The sequence below is a fragment of the Stigmatopora nigra genome, unplaced genomic scaffold (assembly GCF_051989575.1).
Source record: "Stigmatopora nigra isolate UIUO_SnigA unplaced genomic scaffold, RoL_Snig_1.1 HiC_scaffold_27, whole genome shotgun sequence".
Classification (NCBI taxonomy): domain Eukaryota; kingdom Metazoa; phylum Chordata; class Actinopteri; order Syngnathiformes; family Syngnathidae; genus Stigmatopora; species Stigmatopora nigra.
In genome coordinates, this window is record NW_027551606.1 from 1942037 (window position 1) to 1964871 (window position 22835).

A 22835-nucleotide genomic window follows, 5' to 3' on the forward strand; every position below is an offset into this window, starting at 1 on the left:
AACAAAGACAGGCATATTAACATCCTTATGATATTGACCCTAATGATGTGCTTTTGATAATGTGCCTCAGAAATACCACATGATTTTAACACTTGAACTCCCTATTAAAATCATAAATATGGGGGTGAAAATTGTGAATTCAGGGGCGCCTAATACGCGGGAAATTGTAAAATTCAACAATTTTAAGGCAAATATAAGACAAATGTTGAAGCCGTGCAGTGGTGAAGGATCCCGGTATATAGTTCTATACACACCATTAGATGAAATTGTGCCATCTGCATATTGTCGAACTAAAACAACATCCACAAAGTCTCGAGGAGCTATGATACCCAAAGCTGCTGAGGGCGTGACCGTTCGGCAGATCGAGATGTCCTGTAAAAGAGTTGGAGACGTGATTTGATCAAATATTTTGGAACAAAAGTTTACATTTCTTTATTTATTACACACATTTAAATCTGTACTGAACAAGACTATATGGAATTGCTTTTTTGAGCTAGCACAACAAAATGAGTCATATTCATCAAAATTACAAATTTGGAAAAAAATGTAAAAAATACCACCAAAACAGACTATGTTTGCAAGACAAATATACTCAGAGAAAATGCAAAAATGTAATTTTGCTGTTATTTTATTTCCACATTTCCACACAAATATTTTGTGTGGGGAAAATCTGCTTGCACACGGTACTGCAAATATTCATGAAATATGCCAATCTAATATGCATTGCCTATGTACAGGTTGGAGTACAAATGAAACTTGACTACTGGGAATACCTTTCCGCTTCTGTGTTTCCTCTTCCATCTATTGACATCATTAGTATTGCCGCTGTAGGTACATAATTTGTGTGACGTGCATTAGTGTGCCTATTTTTTTGTTAATTTTAATATTCTTTTTGTTCTCCTGGGTATATCGGGCTGTAATGTGGATTAGGTTTTTTTTGCTGTAATTCGCTGGAGTTACACAAACTTTTCGGGGGGGGGTTCCAGCTGATGACGTGACAACACTTCGATTGCACTAACTGTTTTCCTGTGGTATCAATTTAAAATTTGCATGAATTCATTTTTTTTATTTGTTTTTAAATCTCGTCCTCCTTCAGCTGAAGCTGTTTTTATTTTTGATTATAGCCAAAAGTAGTCACATACAATGGATGATTTCTAGGAGGATTTTTTTTCATTAATTAAAAGAATGTACGATAGTAATTTTTACACATTCATTCTCAACTATTTTTAATAAAGCACTTTAAACTACACCAAACTGTTAATCATATGAAAGGACAAAACAGAGAAAGTCTCACAGAGGGTATAAAGTGTTGGGTTTATTCTGTATTACTATTATACATATATGTGTAGTAATTTATTTCTTTGTTAAATCATTAAATCATTTTTTCTATCGTTCGGCTCGAGGTCATAAACTGCCGCCTGGTCCACTCTCACATGGACTTCTTATCCAAGGGTTGTTTATGCTACATCTCACCCAGTATCGGGCTCTGAGGGCTGTTGATCGGGAGGCAGCAAGGACTCGAGATATCTGCCACTTTCATGACACTCGTGACGCAATTCGGGCTTCTTTATGTAATTGTTATATGATTGTAAGGTCAAATGAAGGCGTGATTGTTTTTATCCAAATGCCTTAAAGCCGTATGCGAACTACTGTTCGGGAGGATACTTTTGAAGATGTATCTTCCCTTAAGGTTCTTATCTGTGATCCAATCTATTTAATTAAATGTCAATAATTGAATAAGATGTCTGCCTGCAGTTATTGATAATTACAAAGAAGGGTAATTATTAATGAACCTATCAAAAGCAAGGGAATTACTTTTTTAAAACTATCTTCGGAGATTGAGTGATGGGATCTTGTATTTAATATGCTCCAACATGAGCGGCACTGATGTACATGTTTGTTCTTTTGTATAACTTTAATGTTTTAAGGCACACACAATCGCGTAGGAAGGTACTGTAAGATTATATCAGTTTTTGTTATTAATGCCTGTATTTAAGACTCACTCACTGGTCATTCGACAAGAGTTGCAGGACAACAGACCATGCTGTTTGAGCTCTTCCCACTCTGCAGATAGGTAATAAACCTATTTCCTATTAAATTGATATCACTCGTTTTTAACCTTTCCTTAAGTTGTTTTTCAGACCTAGCATGCTTTGGTGCCGAAGCCCGAGACCCAACACGCCAGTAATTGCCAGATCGACGACGGACCGCTATGAAGGGTAAAATAATCTTTCGTTGAAAGGGTCAGCCCGACAGACGATCCGTCGCCGCTCCAGTAATCTGGTGATGGGTGTCCTGAACTAGGGCAGGTTCGAAACGAGAAATATCGTGTGTTCACCCTTGATTTCTGTCTCTGTGAAGTGTGATGATTTGAATTAGTATTATCACTGCGGTAGTGAATGTTCGAGGTCTAGACAGACATAGGTAGAGCATGATTGTTTGTGGTCGGACCAACGTAGGTAGGACATGAATGTTCGAGGTCTGTGCCGATGTAGGTAGAACGTAACTGTTCGTGGTCTGGACCGATGTAGGTAGAACATGAATGTCTGTAGTCTGGACCGACGTAGGTAGAACATAGAGAGTCACAGACTCCGCTAAGCGATAAAGTCAGAGACTTATCTGATCTTGGTGTGTTCAGAAATATTGAGTGAATCACAAAGTATTGAGATCAATTTGGTAAATTTATAATACAATTGTTGTTTAAACTATTAGTTGATTAATATTGATTAATATTAATGTTGAGTAAGTGATTAATATGGGAGATGGGTTTGTTTCCAGACTGCAGAATGGAGATTGGAGGGTTGCTAGATGTGGCATATGTGCGGATGCGTAGTGTGGGAGTTACAATGTGTCTGCCGCGATGTGTGGAGAAGCATGGTTTCTGTACTAATTTGAAGGATATGTGAAGGGTTTGATGAGCTTAGAAGGGGAATTGTTGAAGAAAAGAGTTTAATCAGTGAATAGATAAGAGTTTTGTAAGCATGAAGAAAATATTATTGCAAGTGCATCAAAAAGAAAGTGGGAAAAGCAGCTGAAGGTGTGCAGAGTTGACTTGGAAAGTAGAGTGGAGTTAAAATATTTTGTGTGCAGAGTGTTGCTGCAGAAAATGGCTCTTATCTTAAGTAAACATCGTCTCCTTGATGGGGGTGAGACGAGTCAAGAGGAATTCAGCCAGTATATTTAGCTATCTTTGGGTGGCTAGCAATATGGGGGTTTGCGATTTGCGAATTAGACCTTAAGTATTAAGAATTATTTGGTTGTTAATGATATCAAAGAAGAAAATGACAATGCAAAAATGGCATTCATCCAAATTATTAGATAAAGTGTACCTGGCTGGTTTAGATAAAATAATTAATTTAGGATAGGCATGATTTCCCTAGGACGGAAGAGGCATGGAATGTGTTCAGTGCACGGAAGACATTCCTGGACTATTAATGATATACGGATTGCATAAGCATCGAACAATTGATGTCAACCAAATGATGTCGACCTATTCCCTTTGGGAATGATTATTGCTGATAGGACAGCAAAAGGTGATTAGCTGCCAAGAAGCCGGGGCTTGGGATGGCACTCTTCATCAGTGATGACAATTTGCAGACCACTGATGTCTGATTATGAGTGTGAGCGTGAATATTTGTCTGTCTTTTTGTGTTTTTGATTGGCTGGCCACCGAGATATAGTCAATCGGTTAGATTTCAAGGTGGAAAAGGATTTAGAAATTTGAAATTGAATTCTGTAATCGCCAATAAGCTCTTTAAAAATTATGGAAAAATATTTTGTCAAATGAATTTTTTGATGAAAATGCAGCAGCAGTACTCCAAATGTGAAATTTGACGTGGAGGAACAAATTATCTGCTCTGCGAAATGGGAATTCTGGGAGCAATGGGAAAAAATCTTTAGGGCAATGCATTGAATTTGGGTTAGCAAAAGGAGATTGTGCTTCTCAACAGGAAATGGCCCAACAGTGGTGCCATGAGCCTTGGTGCTCAACCTACAGTATAAAGAAGCAACCAGCAGACATGAAAATAACTGAGGGGATGAAGATCCACCTTTTGCACTGTAAGGAGGTTCTCTCATTTGAAACGTTTGAGGAGACAGGTGAGAACAACTTTCTGACGTAATGAAGTGAAACGACAACCACTCCAATAATGATTGGTAAGATTATGGCTCAGCGAGTAACGCCATAAACCATAGGGAACACTTTTATATTGGTTTCTATGTCTCCACATACAAAAAAAGATGAAAAGGTTTCAATTGAGACTAAACCTGCTTACAAATGGTTAAAATAAACGAGGAATGAAAATGTCCAATGGATCCCCAGTCAAACACGCAGAGCTTCTCACAAAACTCCTGAAAGCGGTACAGCTACCAATGAAGCTGGCTATTTGCACATGTAAAGCACACATGGCTGGACAAGTCTCTGTCTTATTTGGGAACAAGCGAGCAGACGAAGCAGCTAAAGAAGCCGCAAACTCTGCAAACATCCAAATGTCGGTCATCAGCTTTGACGGTGGTAGCTAACTTGGTGAAGTTAGCAGTCAAGATAACACGGTGAGGTCCTGTCCCAACATGGAGGTGATCAGCACTTTCTTTTTATCACCTTGACAAGTACCAGGTCGCATGGGGACAGGACCTCCTGTCTGGAAGACAGAGAAGAAGTTGGCAGATCATTTGGATTCATCACAGTTCTTTCTTGGAACAATTTGCATAATCACTAAGTGAGGGGATCTGTTTCCCCTTTCTCTTCTACCACCAGTCTGAGTCTTACTGTTCCATTGGTTCTTTCAACGAGTCCAGGACTATGGAGGCGGCAGGCGCAACGGTATTTCAGGTTGACTCCAAGATGCTGTGCCACAGTTTGGACCACGTGGCTCATGGAATGAGCACCAATATCACTCCAGATGACTCGTGGTATTCCATGGCTTGGACTGATCCTTTTACATATGGCTTTTGCAACTGCCATGGTGTCAGCTTTCTATGATGGGCATATCTCCACCCACTTGGTAAGTGTGTCAATAATCACAAGACAGTACTTGTATGTGCCACTTTGGATCAGTTCAATGAAATCCATGTTCAGAACCTCGAAGGGATATGTTCCTGTTTGCCTTGTTCCACACTTGGGCCGTTCATTGTGTTGAGAGTTGTGTCTACAGACAGTTTCTGCCAAAAAGATGTTTAAGTAGGTTTGGAGACATTTGGGACTATACTATCCCTCCTGTTGAGACATGGCACCTGCCATGGCTCAATTTGGCAATCACTTCAAACAATGATCGTGGGACGCATGGCTTGTTTGCATAGAGGCCGTTCTTGTGTTGAGTAGCTCCTTCTGTTTCCATATTGTAGTTTTTTTTCTGGTCAGTTATTTTGCATGTCTCTTAGGATTTCGGCAGGGATCGGGCAGTTTTCCCACCGTGGAGATTGACATGGAGCTCACGACCATGATCCAGTGTGGGGCTCAGATGTCCCCCTCGAAAACAAACACTGGTCAGTCTCCTCCAAAATCCTGATTGCTCTGTTCCCCTGGGTAGAAGCGGCACGGAACGCCCTGCGTCTGGACACCATTGACTGCAGGTTCCCAGCCTGTGCCAGCGCGTCAGGCCGGCTGCAGCAAGGTCGAGAGGCCCTACCCACCATAGCCTAGGTGATTGTCCAGGGCCGCCTTGCTCTTGACGGAGCGGCCACTTAGTGGGGAGGTATGTGTGCCACGGTAGGAGACTCGTGCTGCGCCTTCATCCCTGCCGGCGCATCATACTAAGTCCATGATGCCCTACAAACTATGAAGAACATACAGGACTCTATGACCAAAGATCCGGTTCCACAACAACAATGGTTGACTGCTTCCTCTTGGGCTCATGGACACAGACAACCGTTCGTGACTGTCATTGCTCTTGTGCTCGTTATCCTAACCTGTTGTTTACCCTGCTCTTCAGCTTTGAACAAACATACCATGATTGTTGAAACCCAGCTAATGCTAACTCGTATACACATGCAGCAATCCATATCCCAATCTGACCCTGATGTTGTGCTACTGTCTGACACTGTTTAATATGTCTTTCCGATTGTAAGACATCAGGCCATGAGGCAATTGTCCCAAGCGGGAGGTCAAGGGAAGGATTCTCCCTCAACTTCTTTAGGGTCTTTCGCCCACTCCTAGTCGGTCTAAACTCCAGTTCGAAGTCATTTATGAAGAATTTTGTCCAAAAGTAGCATCACTAACAAAAGAGGTTCTGATGTGTTTATACTCACACAGGAGGGAATTGTAAGATTCTATCAGTTTTTGTGGGTATAAAAGCATCGTTCTCATACAAACTGTGAATGGCTGAGATGTCAGCATAAACACTCAACTGTCCGACACTGTGATAGGTCTGAAAATACAACTTCAGGAGCAGGTTAAGAAAGAGTGAGATCAATTAAAATAGGAAAAAGGTTTAGTACCGAACTGCAGGATGGTTGGAGAATGCTCCCACAGCTGTGAACCTCTCACAGCCTGCCTTCCTCTCAATTCTCTGACTGAACACTAGGTCAATCTTTATATAGGAACTATAGGGTGAAATTTCTAAGACAGTGATGTAGGACAGAGCTTATATAAACGAAACTTTGGGCTTATATGGTTAGACATTATCAGGTTTAAGTTGTACGCAAACATTTTTATAGCTCACAGAAACTGCCGCAGCCTATCTTATATTGCGCGTTTCAAACAAACGTTTCCAAGGTGAGTTGGCCATATTCCACAATACAAGGAAACAATTAAAAGGCCAGCTAGTTAGCTATCTTACAATTCGTGGTGCGAACAAACAATTGCAAGGCCAGCTAGTTGGCTTATCCTACATTCCACTGTCCTAACAAACAATTGTAAAACCAGTTTGGCCACATTGACTCGACATGAACTAACAATTATTAAGCCAGTTGGCAGGTCTTCCCCAATACACTGATTGTTGGGTTTATTCTGTATTACTATTATACATATATGTGTAGTAATCCATTTCTTTGTTAAATCATTAAAAGTCTTTCTATTGTTCGGCTCGAGGTCATAAACTGCCGCCTAGTCCACTCTCACATGGACTTCTCCAAGGATTGTTGACGCTACATCTCACCCAGTATCGGGCTGTGAGGGTTGTTGATCGGGCAAGGACTCGGGATATCTGCCATTTCCAGCAACGGAGCCCATAACAAAGATGTTGTTTATGCCCCGTCCATAACACTTGTGACGCACTTCGGGCTTCTTTATGTAATTGTTATATGATTGTTAGGTCAAATGAAGGCGTGATTGTTTTATCCCAAATGCCTTAAAGCCGTACGCAAAATACTGTTCGGGAGGATACTTTTGAAGAGCTCCTCCCTTAAGGTTCTTATCTGTGATCCAATCTATTTATTTAAATGGCAATAATTGAATAAGATATCTGCCTGCAGTTATTGATAATTACAAAGAAGGGTAATTATTAATGAACCCATCACTGATCAATTACTTTTTGCCCTGCAAATGACTGAAACGTATCTGTTCAAAGTCTGACAACTGTCAGTTTTGCCTGTATTTAAGATTCATTCACTGGTCATTCAGTGAGAGCTGCAAGGACAACAGACTGTTAGCTGTTCAGGCTGTTTGAGCTCTATTTCTGAAGTCCAGTAATAAACCTATTTCCTATTAAGTTGTTTTTCAGGTACTTTAATGATTTTGAGATGGAATTTTGCTTCTTTGTGAAATAAATCAAATATCCGAAAAAAGCCTGCTCATCTAATCTCATTTTCTGAACACTAGGGTCACGGGGGGTGCTGGAGCCTACCCCAGCTAACTTCGGGCCAGAGGCGGGGGACACCTTAAATCGGTCGCCAGACGATCGCAGAAAAAAGCCTGCATTTTATTTTATTTTTTGCAGTAGTACTCGGAGTGAAGTCTCAAACATGGGGGCAAACTTGCACACTGTCCTCTTGCGTTTAGTTTCATTACAGTGACTGCGAGTCTTTTGTTGTTATTTTCCGACAAATTCAATAGTTTTATGAAAATGACAATGGAGTCCTTATTGTCGCCGTTGACAAAGCATGTTTAAAGACTGTTCTTCCTAAGATTATCCAGCACGTGAAGTGTCACACCAGAGGAGATAAAATTCTAGCCCAAGTTTATTCTAAAATCAAACATGTTTAGAGCCACAACCCTCCCTCACCTTGCAGGATCCGAACATCTCTGCCTGTCCCTCACCCCACATGCACCCCGCTTTGGAGGCTAACAAGGCCACAAATAAAGACAATAAAAACATGGCCTGAGGACACCCTTTCTCAGATGTAGGACTTTTTTTTACGCACCATCTGGGAAGTTTTTGAACACCACAACCTCCGGGACTACACGGACACTGTACTTTCCTATATCAAAATCTGTATGTATGTCTGTTTTTTTAACCAAAAACCTTGGATAACCAGTGAGACACAGGCACTCATTAAATGCCAAGACACTGCCTTCAGGTCAGGGGACAAGTTACAATATAGCACTGCCAGAGTAGACCCGAAGAGGCAATAAAAAGGCCAAGGCAGCATGTACAAGGAAAATTGAGGAGCACTTCACAGAAAATAACCCAAAGAACATGTGGCAGGGAAGACGACACATTACCAATTACAATGACAATTAAAAAAAAATTAAAAAAAATATCAGACATAGACATTGTCGTCATCATTGACTTGACAAAAAGCCTAGTAGTCATCATACCCTCAGCTGCGTATGACAAAATTGTATAGTGCTTCTCCACTGGTCCGCCATCCCAGGCAAGACCCCTAAACTGACATATTCAGACTTGTTAGCACTCTGCCACGATGGAAAATCGCATCACCTCTTGTTGCCTCACCAATGCTAACAAGAATAAAATGTATCACTTACCTCTCACTGTCTTCTTACTTACCCTCCCTCAGTTCGCCTGTAGAAGGCAGATCCACGCCAAAAATTGTGGGTAATGGTTTGGGTGTTTGTCAAAAAGATACTAGGAAGCGGGGCTCGGAGTGGTTGTTGTCGTAGCCCAACCGCAATGGCCGCCCGACATCCGCTCCACTGCCTCCTTTCTCTTCGCCGTCTACGGCGTACTTTGGGTGGGTTGGATATCCTCGGAGATCCCGGGGGTCTCCGGATGTTCTTGGGGATATCGACAGTCAGTCCGTAGTAAGTTGTGAAATTAGGTGTCTTGCCTTTCAACGAACGAACTGGAGAGCAATGAGCCGCTGCGCCCGAGCGCGCCACCATCTTGAACTCTCCTATATATAAAGAAGTGCCTGTTAACAGATGCCTCACTCGGAGAGGAACTGAACCGTTTCTTTGCATACTTTGAGACTGACAAATCAGACTCAGTCTTCACACATCCACTACCATCCTCCAGCAGCACACAAAAGCTTCGGGATCATGAAGTGAGGCAGGTACTGCAGATTGTGAACACCAGGAAGGCTGCTGGCCTTGACAGAGTACCTGGGAAGGTGCTCAAAGCCTTTTCCAATTGTTCCCTGCAACAATCCATCATCCCATCCTGCCTGAAATCTACCACCGTTATCCCTGTCCCTAAATAGCCAACAATTGACAGCCTGAATGATTATAGGCCTGTTGCACTTACGCTTGTGATCATGAAGTGCTTTTAAAAGTTACTCGGACGATTCGCCGAAAGACATTTGGGTGACCGGACAGTTCGCCGAATGGACGTTTGAGCGACCAGAAATTCACCCGCCCCCGGATTGTGTGTACATGTTTTTCAACCTCAGCCCGCGGGCCATATACGGCTCGTTAGGATTTTTAATCTGGCCTGCCGCCGGGATTGTCCAAATTATAGTAAAAATCAATAACCTCATTAATTTTCCTTACCACTCATCACTCCCAATTTAAAGACTGCTCTCTTTCGTAGATTAATATGTTGTCTATACATTTTCACCTTCAATTGTTTTTTTTAGATTTCAATCCCCAGCTTTGATAAATTACATTGCGTGTCCAAATGCTGTCAAATTTTAGTATCCATTCTGGTCCGCAAGTCATAAAGTTTGCCTACTCCTTAAACACAGGGTGTGAACGCATTAAATTGAATTTAGTTCATTTCTATGGGAACAATTGATTTGAGATACGAGGAAATTCAATTTTTTTCTGTTGTTTTTTTATACTTCCTGTAGCATTTCCAAGTAGAAAATAAGTTTTGTCTGATTGCAATGTAGTTATTGATAACAATTATTAATAATTGATTTAAATCAGATAATTTCAAATAAGGAAAAGAGGTCTTTATGGAACTTTTAATGAGAAAAATGTCAGTTCTTTGCGGATTGACTCATTTTGCTGTGGCAGGAAATATTTTATTAATGTTTATTTTCTTCCCACCCGAGAGTGGAATAAATTAACCAAAAACAACAAATAGGAAGGCTGAATCATGTGTCTTAGGTTAGCCGATGAAAGGGCCAAATTTGAATGGTGAATACATTTTATAAGCCAGTATGCTTAGGTCAATTGTGAAATTAAATGTGTGCCAAGTTCAAGAATTACATAAAAGAAACAAAAAGTGATTTTAAAACTAGAATATATATACTAACCTCTTTAAGTTGTTCCAGAACTTCAAACTTTTTCACATTATTGTCCCACTTGACTCTGAGACCTTTTGGTACAGGTTTCAGACATTCCCAAACCTTTTCCAGGCTTCCATTAACAACACCTTCCCCTTTATAACTGCAAAGGTCAAATCATAAAAATCAGATATTTTGTATAATGTACATTTTTGGAAAAATGACAACTGGACATTTTCAACCATCATTCCCTGGCAGGCTAAACATTCTGTATATTTTCTGTGCACACAAGCCATTCTGGTTCATTCAATTCGATACCCGAATATTATGTTACTGGAAAATTATGGATTTGGAAACTACCCTCCAGGTAGGGCTAAAGCACTTAAATCTTCAGCTTCACCTCTTGTGTTAACTGAATTTCAACACAGAGTCTCTGTAAAAGGTCCCGGGGAGTCACATTAAAATGAAAAAAATTGTTGGATTAGGCGAAAGTAAAAACTTGTTAATAACCCTGACAAATTTGAATGAAATATAAAAAGATATCAACATGGAATAAGGCTTTAAAACTGCTTGTCCTGTCATTGACTGCGCAGCCAGGCAGACTGCGCAGCCATGCAGACTGCGCAGCCATGCAGACTGCGCAGCCAGGCAGACTGCGCAGCCAGGCAGACTGCGCAGCCAGGCAGACTGCGCAGCCAGGCAGACTGCGCAGCCAGGCAGACTGCGCAGCCAGGCAGACTGCGCAGCCAGGCAGACTGCGCAGCCAGGCAGACTGCGCAGCCAGGCAGACTGCGCAGCCAGGCAGACTGCGCAGACTGCGTTAGAGATAAGGTTAAAGCTCAGTCATCCGGGAGGGTCTCAAAGTACAGCCATTACTCCTTTAGATCGAAAGGACCCAGATAAGTTGGCTCGGGCATGTGATTAGGATGCCCCCTAGACGCCTCCCTGGTGGTGTGTCGGGCAGGTTCCACCGGGAGGAGGCCACGCTAAGGCAGTGGTGGCCAACTCCAGTACCCGTGAGTTGCTATCTAGTCTTTTTTTCCATACCCTCCTACTCTACCACCCCTGAATCAAATGATCAACTCATCAACAAGCTGTCCACAAGATTGATACTGATCCTGATTATTTGATTTAGGGGTGTTAGTGAAGGGAGATATGGAAAAAAGACCGGATAGCAGCTCTCAATGACCGGAGTTGGTCTCCCCTGCGCTAGAGAGACTATGCCTCCTGCCTGGCTCGGGAACACCTGGGGATCCTGCCGGAAGAGCTGGATAAAGTGGCTAGGGAGAGGGAAGTCAGAGCTTCCCTGCTGAAGCTCCCGTTGACCCAACCTCGGATAAGCGGAGGAAGATGAAGATGAATAAAATAATCAAAATGACCTAAGATTATCTTATAAGTCATTACCAATTGAGGTAATCAAGTTTGGTCAAGTGACTTTATAATTTTTGGGGGAAAATACACACTCATTTTGCTGAGTTAGGTGGTCTTTGTCTGAGATTGAATTGTTTGAAATTAATCATGAAATTGAAAAAAATGTATACCATATTTTCTCACATGTAAGCTATATTTGTCGCTCAATAAATGATGACTGAATCCAGGGTACATCTTACATGTGCATAAATTACACTAAATTAGACCAAACGCCATAATGCAAGACAATCCGGCCGATATGGTCATTTATTTTAAATTAGAGAAAAGATTAAACGGATAAAACGCTAAACAAAATTTATTTTGACATCTATGAATGAACGCAAAAAAACTCACTCGTGCTTGTCACTGCTCGCTCAGGGCGTAGCCATTTTACGTGCTTTGACTGGCCTGACGCGAGTAGCCTTGATAGATGTGTTCGTAGCATTTACCATGTCAGCACATCACAATAGTTGCTATGTCTGATCGAAGGCCTTACGGTCGATCATTAAAATATCAGCCTAATTTGTATCTCAAGCTATCATTGCACCCACATACTTGATGAAAAGTAGACCGCTACGGACACACTTCCTGGATGTACATCTTTTTTAAATTGTCTATGTGCAGGCAACACCCCTTCGGAACACAGACAAAATATTTTGAAGGTTTAGCTGCATGATTATACATTTGTTATTTTGAAATTAAACAAACTTCTGCTTTGATGTTTGAACCATCGAAAAAAGCGAGATATTTTTAGTTTAGAAGCAATATGGACACGACAACATCTTAAACTTCTGGTAAGACAATTATAATTACTGTCATTAAGTAAGCATCAGGTTCTCGTCAAGATAGACATTTTTTTTTCGAACTGAATCATTTAATTTCTTGTATTTACAAAGACAGGCATATTAACTTCCTTAAGATATTGACCCAAATGATATGCAATCTAGGAGACAATCCTTTGGATTCAAACAGTATCTAAGAAATCCCACATGCGAGCATTTTTTGATATTCCTTTCAAAGTAATCATTTGTATTTACTAAATGAATATGGAGGTGAAAATTGTGAATTAGGGGGTGTCTTAGACACCAGAAATTTTAAAATTAAACAATTTTAGGGCAATTTAAAGGGTGCGGTTTATACGTGGGGCAGCTTATATGTGAGAAAGTACGGTACTGTACTTTGCCGTTTAATATACCCGAGTATATTAAATAATTTTTGCTTTTTTTTTTGAGCCTCCCATTTGTGCGACATTTAATACACCCCTGCCTTTTAATATACCCGGGTATATCAAATGGCAACTCAACTTGTTTGGCAAGATGTGTATGGTGTTCATGGGGGCATAATTATAGATACCAAAGTTCACTAAAATTCCAAGTCACCTTTATTCTCATTTTCAGCTTTCTCCTCCAGTCCTAAATTTGGTAAGGGATTTTTGGTTCTTTTTTTGCTCCAGCAAAGCTTTCAAGCCGAAGTGCAGTTCAGCGTTCCAGTGAGCTTTCCCTTTTGCCTTGATGCTGTAACATTCAAATACTTCGCGGAATTTGGTTGCACCCAGCATTTTCGTGCTGCAGGGCATAAACTGTACTACCTGATCCCAGCCTGGTCGCCTGCTGTTTTCCTTCTGTGTGAATTCCTTCTTTCTGTTCTCAAACCAGTCCTCCCACTGTTCTCGCATTCGCGCCTTGAACGCTGAGTTGATGGCGACGTCTAGAGGCTGCAGAAGGTTGGTCATACCAGCTGGAATATACCTCAAAGCCAGCTTTCGGTTGGCGGGTGACTTCTTGACGTTTTCTTTCAGGTGTGAGCCATACCTGTCCAACACGATTACTCCCGGCTCATTCTGCAGGAATGCATTTTGGGCTCCAAGGACTTTTCCAATCCAGTTCTTCATCAGCGGCGAAACACCAATCGAAACGGCCAGGACGATGTTCTTTGGAATGGTAATGTTCAGTATCTTTTTCAACTCCTTCAAGATCACCATGGTCTTCAGCACCTTGTCCGGCATCGAAACCGTAATGACAGCCATAAATCGTGTCTTTGCATGACCAGTATCCACCCCCTCAACTCCTTTCGCTCCCTTAAAGTGGAGCGTCTTGCTGAATGCCATGTCCACATAACATGGGGTCTCATCCATGTTGTAGATCCTCAACTGGGATACCCCTTGTGACCGCGCTGAGGGCCTCAAAGTGGTTTTCGGCGGACATGATGCGTATCCCGATCGGTCGGTTGTCTTGCTGCGCAACGTGAGTGATGGTGCGGAATGTGAGGTTATGCCGCCTTGTGAAACCCTAGGCAATTTTGTCCGTCATCTGGAATTCCTCTATGCCAGGGGTGGCCAACCTGCGGCTCCCGAGCCGCATGCGGCTCTTTGCCCGGTTTCATGCGGCTCTTACGTCCATATCAAAGTTTGTATTTGTGTTTTATTTTTATTTGCGTGTGCGCTTCGCTTGAGTTCAATACGGTATTTTCGTCCAATTGCGCATGTGCTTGGGATGAAAATACCTCAAAGTTTCCCAGTAGGAGCAAGGTCATTTGAGTAAACGTTTTTAACAGAGTGGGAGAGCTCCCGTGAACCAGAAGCGACAATGAACGGCGTCGCGCACACAAAAAGTATCCCAAAGATCGAGCGTCGGCTGAAAAAGCCACACCCCCTGCGAGGCAGACCAATGGCGAGTGCTCAGCCGGGGGCAGCCAATAGGAGAGCGAGGTGTACACCCTCGTGGTGGGCGTGCTAGTTAAGAGCCATTCATAATAAATGACAGCTCACAAGGAGCGAATGTTACGCAAAAATAGGCTCTGATTTTATGACAGAAGTCCCACTAAGTAACATGCATAGTAAAAGAAAAACGCTATTGTAAATTATTATATTTTTGTTTGTGGACTTGGTTGAACTGAGAGTTTGTCTGTGTGAGACAGTGCACACAATGTTCATTGTTGATAATGACTGGCCTGTGCTGTTAGCACTGTAGGAGTCAATTTATGTCATTACTATGCTGGTGTGTGACATTTACAATAAATCTGGCTGAGCAAAGGTATGTGTGTGATGTGGCTCTTTGCGGTAACACAGTAAAAAATGTGGCTCTTTGCGGTAACACAGTAAAAAATGTGGCTCTTGGTCTCTGACTGGTTGGCCACCCCTGCTCTATGCTTAGCTCGGTCGCTATATCAAAGTTGAGCTGCATGAGGCGCCTGTATTTAACAACTTTCTTGGCCTTCATCTCTTGTCACTCTTTCAAACAGCTTCTCATCAACTTCCGCTTACCTCGGCTTCTTCCCAGGTCCGGTTAGGCGGATTCGTTTGCGATGAGTGGACGACTCAATCAGCTTTTTCTCTTGCTTTATCCAATTACAGATCTGCGTAATTGATCTGCGGTGGTGCTGACCACTTTCGCTTGTTGTCACTGAAAGTGGTTCGCAGCTTGTGTATAATGGCGAGCTTTCCTTCGACAGTCAGTTCCGTCCGCTTTTTCCTACCTGCAGTGCTGGAAGTAGACGCAGTGTCGTCTCTGAAAGCTTCCGTGCTCCTTGTGCTTTCCATATTGAATGATTGACTGCACAAAATCACTTAGATTGTACTGTTAAATTAGTAAACTTGGCCAAGGTACCAAAATCTCTTGCACTTAAAGTGCGGCCTTTATTTTGTTTGCAAAAGAAACAGATTAAGGCTAATCCTGTTACATGACCTACTTAAACCTAATACAGTGGTACCTCGACAAGATTTTAACGCTTTCTGGGACTGAGATCTTATGTCCAGCTTTTCGTAACACGAGCGCACGTTTCCCATTGAAATGAACTATAAATATATTTAACTATATATTAAACAGCAAAATACAGTTATTTGAAAGGAGTGTAAATAGTCATTCACAGTATTTTATCATTTTAGAATATATATATTGTTATAATGTAATAACATAATGAGGCTAAGGTTTCTCACACATTCCCAGGGAATTCAGATGACGGTCGCCATGACACAATCACATCATTCTGCGGAAGAGAAGAAAAACATTTAATGTGGGAGGAAAACTGGAATAACATTTGTAAAAAGGTATAAATCCAAACTAAACACCAATGATAGTGATTCTGGATTCACATTATATTTTAGTCCAGAAGAAAATGTGGAGTTTAAGAATATAGAATAACTGGTTATGTTGCTCCGTGATAAAAGAAAAATGTACCTGCTAATCCTGTGCGATATAACTAATAGCTCGATTCAAAGAGCCACTGAGACACAGGTGTCCATAAAGTCTCTTTACCACTTCAAAAATGTATTCAAAATGCAATTGATTGGAGATTTTATTCAGATTTGTTCTATTGTATTCAGTGTTATTAAAGTTTTTTCAATCACACTGCATTTGAAAATCGCTACACCTCAAGAGAAGGGGCACTGTGTCTCATGTTTTATTGAAACAAAATTGCATAGGCAGACTCGGCGAAACTACAGAACTAAGCATGAAAGAGATCCACCATCACGTCCGTCAATTCATACATGGCACAAGAAATGTATGGAGACAGGGACACTAACTGTACAGTAAAACCTTGACATACGAGTGTGCCGGCATACGAAGAATTTGAGATACGAGTAAAATTCAGAGCAAATATTTACCCTGAGATACGAGCCTCCGAGACAGCCAGGTGGCTAGGCCGCGTAAAGCTGCTTATGATTTAAGCGCACTTTTTTTCTTGCCACATCTGTCGTGCAAAGATCTCTACGACCACTGGGCGGAGCGTTGCATTTTTTCCGTGTTTTTCTTGGGTTAGTCAGTGCAGAATTAACGGAAACACAATGGATCAAAAGCAGGGGTCCCAAACTTGCGGCCCGCGGGACGCTAATTTGCGGCCCGCGTTTTAATATGCAAGATTAATGTCCGTGCGCCCCGCAAGATTGGTATGAATGACACGGTGTCCGGAGCTGGATGAACCAATCACGGTGAAGTATACGGCTCTGGAGGGCGGGACATTGGCCGGGCTGTCCAGTGCCTCGCTCACTCACTCATTCATTCCTCCAACCAGCTGGGCAGAGGAGAAGCCGTGAAGCCGATCACGCCGCTCGGCCGTAATCCAATACGATCGGAGAGCGAAAGTGCGCATGCGACACAGACCCGCGCGAATGAAAGTCAAACGGTCAAATCGAAAGTGCGCATGCGCCACAGAACCGCGCGACTGAAAGTTAAAAGTTCAATCTGAGACTCATTCCAAGTGTAAACACATATTACAGCCCCGGAGATGTCTGTTTCAAAGCCTGCCGTGAAGAGAAAGGTCAGTGATGAGCACAGACGGTTTCAAGAAAAGTGGGGAGTGCAATATTTCTTTGTTGAGCACAGGGGCACCCCGACGTGTCTCATTTGCACTGAAAAAGTTGCGGTCCACAAGGGATACAATTTGAAACGTCATTATGCTACGAGACATGCTGAGGAGTACGACAAATACCAGGGAGATGAGAGAGCCAACCAGGTTGACAGTCTTAAAACAAGCCTTCTGAGGCAACAGGGTTTTTTCAAGAAGGCTACAAAAGAAAGTGATGCAGCAGTCGAAGCTAGCTACGCCGTTTGTGAGCTGATTGCCAAGTCAGGCAAGCCATTCACAGAAGGTGAATTTATCAAAAAGTGCATATTACAGGCTGCACATATTGTTTGTCCAGAAAAGAAAAGTCAGTTCAACAACATCAGCCTTTCTGCCAACACCGTGGTAGAGCGCATTTCTGACCTGTCAAGTGACATTTATGGTCAACTTTGTGAGAAAGCGCAAAACTTCAGTGTATATTCAGGGGCTCTTGATGAGACCACAGACATCACAGACACTGCCCAGCTCGCAATATATGTCCGTGGTGTTGATGACAATTTTGAAGTGATGGAGGAGTTGCTCACAATAATTCCAATGCATGGCCAGACCACCGCTATGGAATTATTTCACAAGCTGTGTGATGCCATTCAGAATGCCGGTTTGCCATGGAAGAGCTTTGTTGGAATAACAACTGATGGAGCCCCATCAATGATTCGGAGAAAGAATGGACTGGTAGCACTTGTTAAAAAAAAACTGGAAGAGGGTGTGGAGTCGGCCATAGCTCTGCACTGCATTATCCATCAGCAGGCCCTTTGCAGCAGATGCCTGAAGTTTGACAATGTGATGTCTGTCGTTGTGAAATGCATCAACCAAATCAGATCCAGGGGCTTAAAGCATAGAAGGTTTTGTGCTTTTTTGGAGGAAATGGAGTCTGAACATGGGGATGTGCTCTACTTCACTGAGGTACGTTGGCTCAGCAGGGGAAATGTGTTGAAGAGATTTTTTGAGTTGAGAGCAGAAGTAAAAGACTTCATGGAGATAGACGGGCGGGGTTGCTGTTCCTGTGCTAAGTGATCCCAAATGGCTCATGGACTTGGCTTTTCTTGTTGATATCACACATGAGCTCAATGTACTGAACAAGAAGCTACAAGGCCAGGGGCAACTTGTCAGTGCTGCCTATGACAACGTGGGAGGATTCTGCACTAAACTTTTGTTATGGAAAGCCCAGCTCTCTGACAAACCTTTTCCATTTCCCAGCATGCAAGGCTCTTGTGGATGCAGGCACACCATTCAGTGGTGAGAAATATGTGGAGGCCATTTCGAAGCTGCAGGAGGAATTTGATCACAGATTTGCAGACTTCAAGACATACAAAGCCACATTCCAAATGTTTGCGGACCCCTTTCTCATTTGACGTGCAAGATGCCCCTCCTGAGCTTCAAATGGAGCTCATTGACCTGCAGTGCAACTCTGCACTCAAAGCCAAGTTCATGGAGGTGGGTGGAGAAGCAGACAAGCTTGGACATTTTTTGAGAGAGTTGACCCCCAGCTTCCCTGAACTTTCCCAAATGTTCAAGCGGACCATGTGCCTTTTTGGGAGCACATACTTGTGTGAGAAACTCTTCTCCACCTTGAACTTCAATAAGTCCAAGTATAGGTCCAGACTTACTGATGAGCATCTTCAAGCTCTATTGAGGGTCTCCACTGCTTCCTCCCTCAAGCCAAATGTGACTAAGCTATGTGAGAAGAAGCGCTGCCAGGTCTCTAGCAGCAAGAAGTAAAGTTCAGGAAGTTAAAATTTAAAGAGCTGTTAATACAGACATTTGAAACAAAATAAAAATAATTAGTTTTCTCTACTTAGCCAGCCACTGTATATTTACTGTATCCTCATTATTATTTTTTTTATTTATTGATTTATTTTTTATTCATCTTTAAGTTAATTTATTTAATTCATTATTTTTTGTTAAAAAATAAAGTTATTTGATAACGTTGGAATGTTTTATCAGAGCTTTTCTTGTGGAAATCCTGACGCGGCCCAGCCTCACCCACACTCTGCCTCTTGCGGCCCTCAGGTAAATTGAGTTTGAGACCCCTGATCAAAAGCAAGCCGGTGCAATGAAGGGTAATGTGAAGAAAAGGCATATGATGACCATCAATATTAACCACGAAATAATCGAAAAACATGAGTACAGTAATCCTTCTAATATCACTGTTTCAACTTTCGCGGTTTCAATACATCAGGTATTTTTTTTCTGGAAATGTATAAAAATGTTAAAATCCATGCTGAAACTCGCAAGCGGAAACCACTCTCCTGCCCTCTAGGCTTCTAGAACTCAGCACTGAAGTGAAAAAAAAAAAAAACGGGCTCGTATCCCAAGGTATCACTGTAGTTTTATTGTGAATAGGATTTATGCGAAAATTTCGATCTGCTTGTAACGTGACTGTCTATGTGAGGAAAACGCAAGGCGTATATGGTTGTTTTGAGAAAAGTTGTCATCGGATCGCACTGAAGTGTCGATGAGGGTTTTACCGTGTTATTCTTGTTGGTTGTGAAATTTGGAGAAATGTGCTGGATGGAAAGTGTAATATTCAGATAAAAGAATATTAAGGAGGTAAATTTCCAGGGCGGCTTGGCGGATGAGTGGTTAGCATGTCGGCCTCAACGCTCTGGGGTCTTGGGTTCAAATCTAGGTCGGATCACCTGGCTGGAGGTTGCATGTTATGGCCTGTGTGGGTTTTCTCCAGGTAGTCCAGTTTCCTCCCACATACCTAAAAACATGCATGGTAGGCTGATTGGAAACTACATTGCCCCGAGGTACGAGTGCGAGTGTGAATGGTTGTCCTTTCCCCCGTGCTCTGCGATCGATTCAGGGTGTCTCCCGCCTGTGGCCTGAAGTCAGCTGATATGGGCTCTAACACCCCCCGCGACCTTAGTGAGGATTAAGCGGTTCAGAAAATGAATGAATGGTGAATTCCCTCATTTCTGTCGTCACTTGACGAGGGAGAGAGAAAATATGAACTTGTGTGTGTGTGAATGTAGGGGGAGCCAGTTGCCGTGGTGCTCGGAAGTTTGGTCGCTGGTCGTTTGGTCGCTGGTCTTTTGGCCGCCTGTCTTTTGGTCGCGGGTCAAATGGTGATGGAGAGTTTACTGTTGAAGCCAGCTCTCAAAATTATATTCATGAGAGAGGGTTTAAAATCTAAAAGAGTTTAATATCTAAGAGAGAGAGAGTTCAATATCTAAGAGTTTTTAATATCTAAGATAGTTTAATATCTAAGAGTTTAATATCTAAGAGAGTTTAATATCTAAGAGAGTTTAATATCTAAGAAAGTTTAATATCTAAGAGAGTTTAATATCTAAGACAGTTTAATATCTAAGAGTTTAATATCTAAGAGTTTAATATCTAAGAGAGTTTAATATCTAAGAGAGTTTAATATCTAAGAAAGTTTAATATCTAAGAGAGTTTAATATCTAAGACAGTTTAATATCTAAGAGTTTAATATCTAAGAGTTTAATATCTAAGAGAGTTTAATATCTAAGAGAGAGTTTAATATCTAAGAGAGAGTTTAATATCTAAGAGAGAGTTTAATATCTAAGAGAGAGTTTAATATCTAAGCAGTTTAATATCTAAGTAGTTTAATATTTAAGTAGTTTAATATCTAAGTACATTTTACAGGCCACAAGACCGGCGACCAAAAGACCGGCGACCAAAAGACCGGCGACCAAAAGACCGGCGACCAAAAGACCGGCAACCAAAAGACCGGCGACCAAAAGACCGGCGGCCAAAAGACCGGCGGCCAAAAGACCGGCGACCAAAAGACCGGCGACCAAAAGACCGGCGACCAAAAGACCGGCGACCAAAAGACCGGCGACCAAAAGACCGGCGACCAAAAGACCGGCGACCAAAAGACCAGCGGCCAAAAGACCGGCGACCAAAAGACCGGCGACCAAAAGACCAGCGACCAAAAGACCAGCGACCAAAAGACCAGCGACCAAAAGACCAGCGACCAAAAGACCAGCGACCAAAAGACCAGCGACCAAAAGACCAGCGACCAAACCTCCGGTCATGGTTGCCGTCAGCGAGCACGGATGTGGAAAGAGAATTACCTTAAAAAAATACGGTGTGCGGACCCTCGTTGGTCCCTAATTGTAATATGTGACCCCTGACTGTGTTCAAGATTTTTTTCTTAAGATTTGCATATTTTTTATCACTTTCGTAACAATTGATGATACAAAATTCAGAGGCAAATAGAAAAATGATCAATGAAATTTAAAAAGTAAAAGTGATTCAAAGACAATGAAGTATTATTGATTGATGACTGTTGTCATGCAAATTTTAAGTTAAAATGCAACAATAAATATATTAAGATAATATTGGAAGGACATGGGGAGGAATGTTGCGCTAAGACCATAGTTATATACATTACAAATCACCTTTCCAAAAATCTTAAAAATAGAACAAAGGCAAACGCCAACTTTCATTAATTGAAAGACTTCAAAATAATGAAAGAAGAGTTGAAGCCTGGACAAAGTGTTAAAACACATTATCGTATTTTCACGACTATGAGGCGTACATACGTCTAATATTTTCTCCAAAATAGACAGGGCGCCTTATAATCTAGTGAGCTTTATATATGGACCAATACTAAAATTGTTATCACGATAAAATAAAATAAATCAGTCGATAGGGTGAACCGATTACTATTTTCCCATAAACAAAGTACTGCGCAGTGACTGCTGGGATATGTAGTAGTTCGTTTGTCAGGCCTGTATACATCGACATCAATACAGCTTGACGAAGCATGGAAAGCACCGTTACGCTAGCTACCAGCTAGCTACTAATGCGAATGGATTGTGGGTGCCTGGACGAACGTATTAAACTCAGCGTTTTCGATGGACAATTGTTGAATTTGGACACAGAAAATGAGGACTTTGATGGCTTTGTGGGTGATGACGCGAGTAAATTGTAAAATGGCTAAATAAAGTACAACCAAACTCAGTTTTGCTTCCGTTGCCTTTTTAAAAACGTGTTTTTAGCGTGCAGGTGTAGCGTGCATTTGGTGCATGTAGCACCAAATTAGTATGTTCGCTGTTGTAGTACAGTAAAACCCTCGCTACTTCGCGTTCCACTTATTGCTGCCTGCAGAGCTTTGCGGATTTTTTTCAGGGAAAAAAAAAATTAAAGATATTAAATTAAAATTCTAAATTACATCGTCCTACAGGGTGTGGAAACAAAATATTCAATTATAATTAGTAATTTCATCAAAAACCAGCGACCAAAAAATGCACGTATGCGCAAAGCATCATGGGAGATCACGGCCGTGTCACGGCCGCGTCACTTCCGCATCACGGCGTTTCACTTCCGCATCACGGGCATAAACGCAAGCTGATTGCCCAGCTGAATGTACTCAACTCCCCATTGGCCCCTTCACCACGGAAACCCAAGCTTCTCCCGATGCCCATTCTCAGTCTACGCTTATCTCGTGCTGTACAGGACGCTTCTCGCCAAGTTAAGCTCAAAAGTTTTGTCCTTCGTGATGCCTCCCAAACGCTCTTCATCCCTTGGTGCTTCTAGTGAGCCGAAGAAAAAGCGGAAGATGTTGACAATCACCGAAAAAGTGAGTTTATTGGACAGGTTGAAAG

General features: G+C 42.0%; 1 protein-coding gene across 1 annotated transcript; it reads right to left on the minus strand.

Annotated features, from left to right (window-relative positions):
- Positions 1-378: 378 nt before the first annotated feature.
- Positions 379-15841, minus strand: stard5 (StAR related lipid transfer domain containing 5). Its single transcript, XM_077711720.1, has 4 exons — positions 15391-15841; positions 15179-15317; positions 10537-10669; positions 379-9231 (listed from the first exon to the last, which is right to left on the minus strand). Exons 1-4 carry the CDS (start codon positions 15452-15454, stop codon positions 9169-9171), a joined length of 399 nt encoding a protein of 132 aa, XP_077567846.1. The 5' UTR covers positions 15455-15841; the 3' UTR covers positions 379-9168.
- Between the last annotated feature and the right edge of the window lie 6994 nt (positions 15842-22835).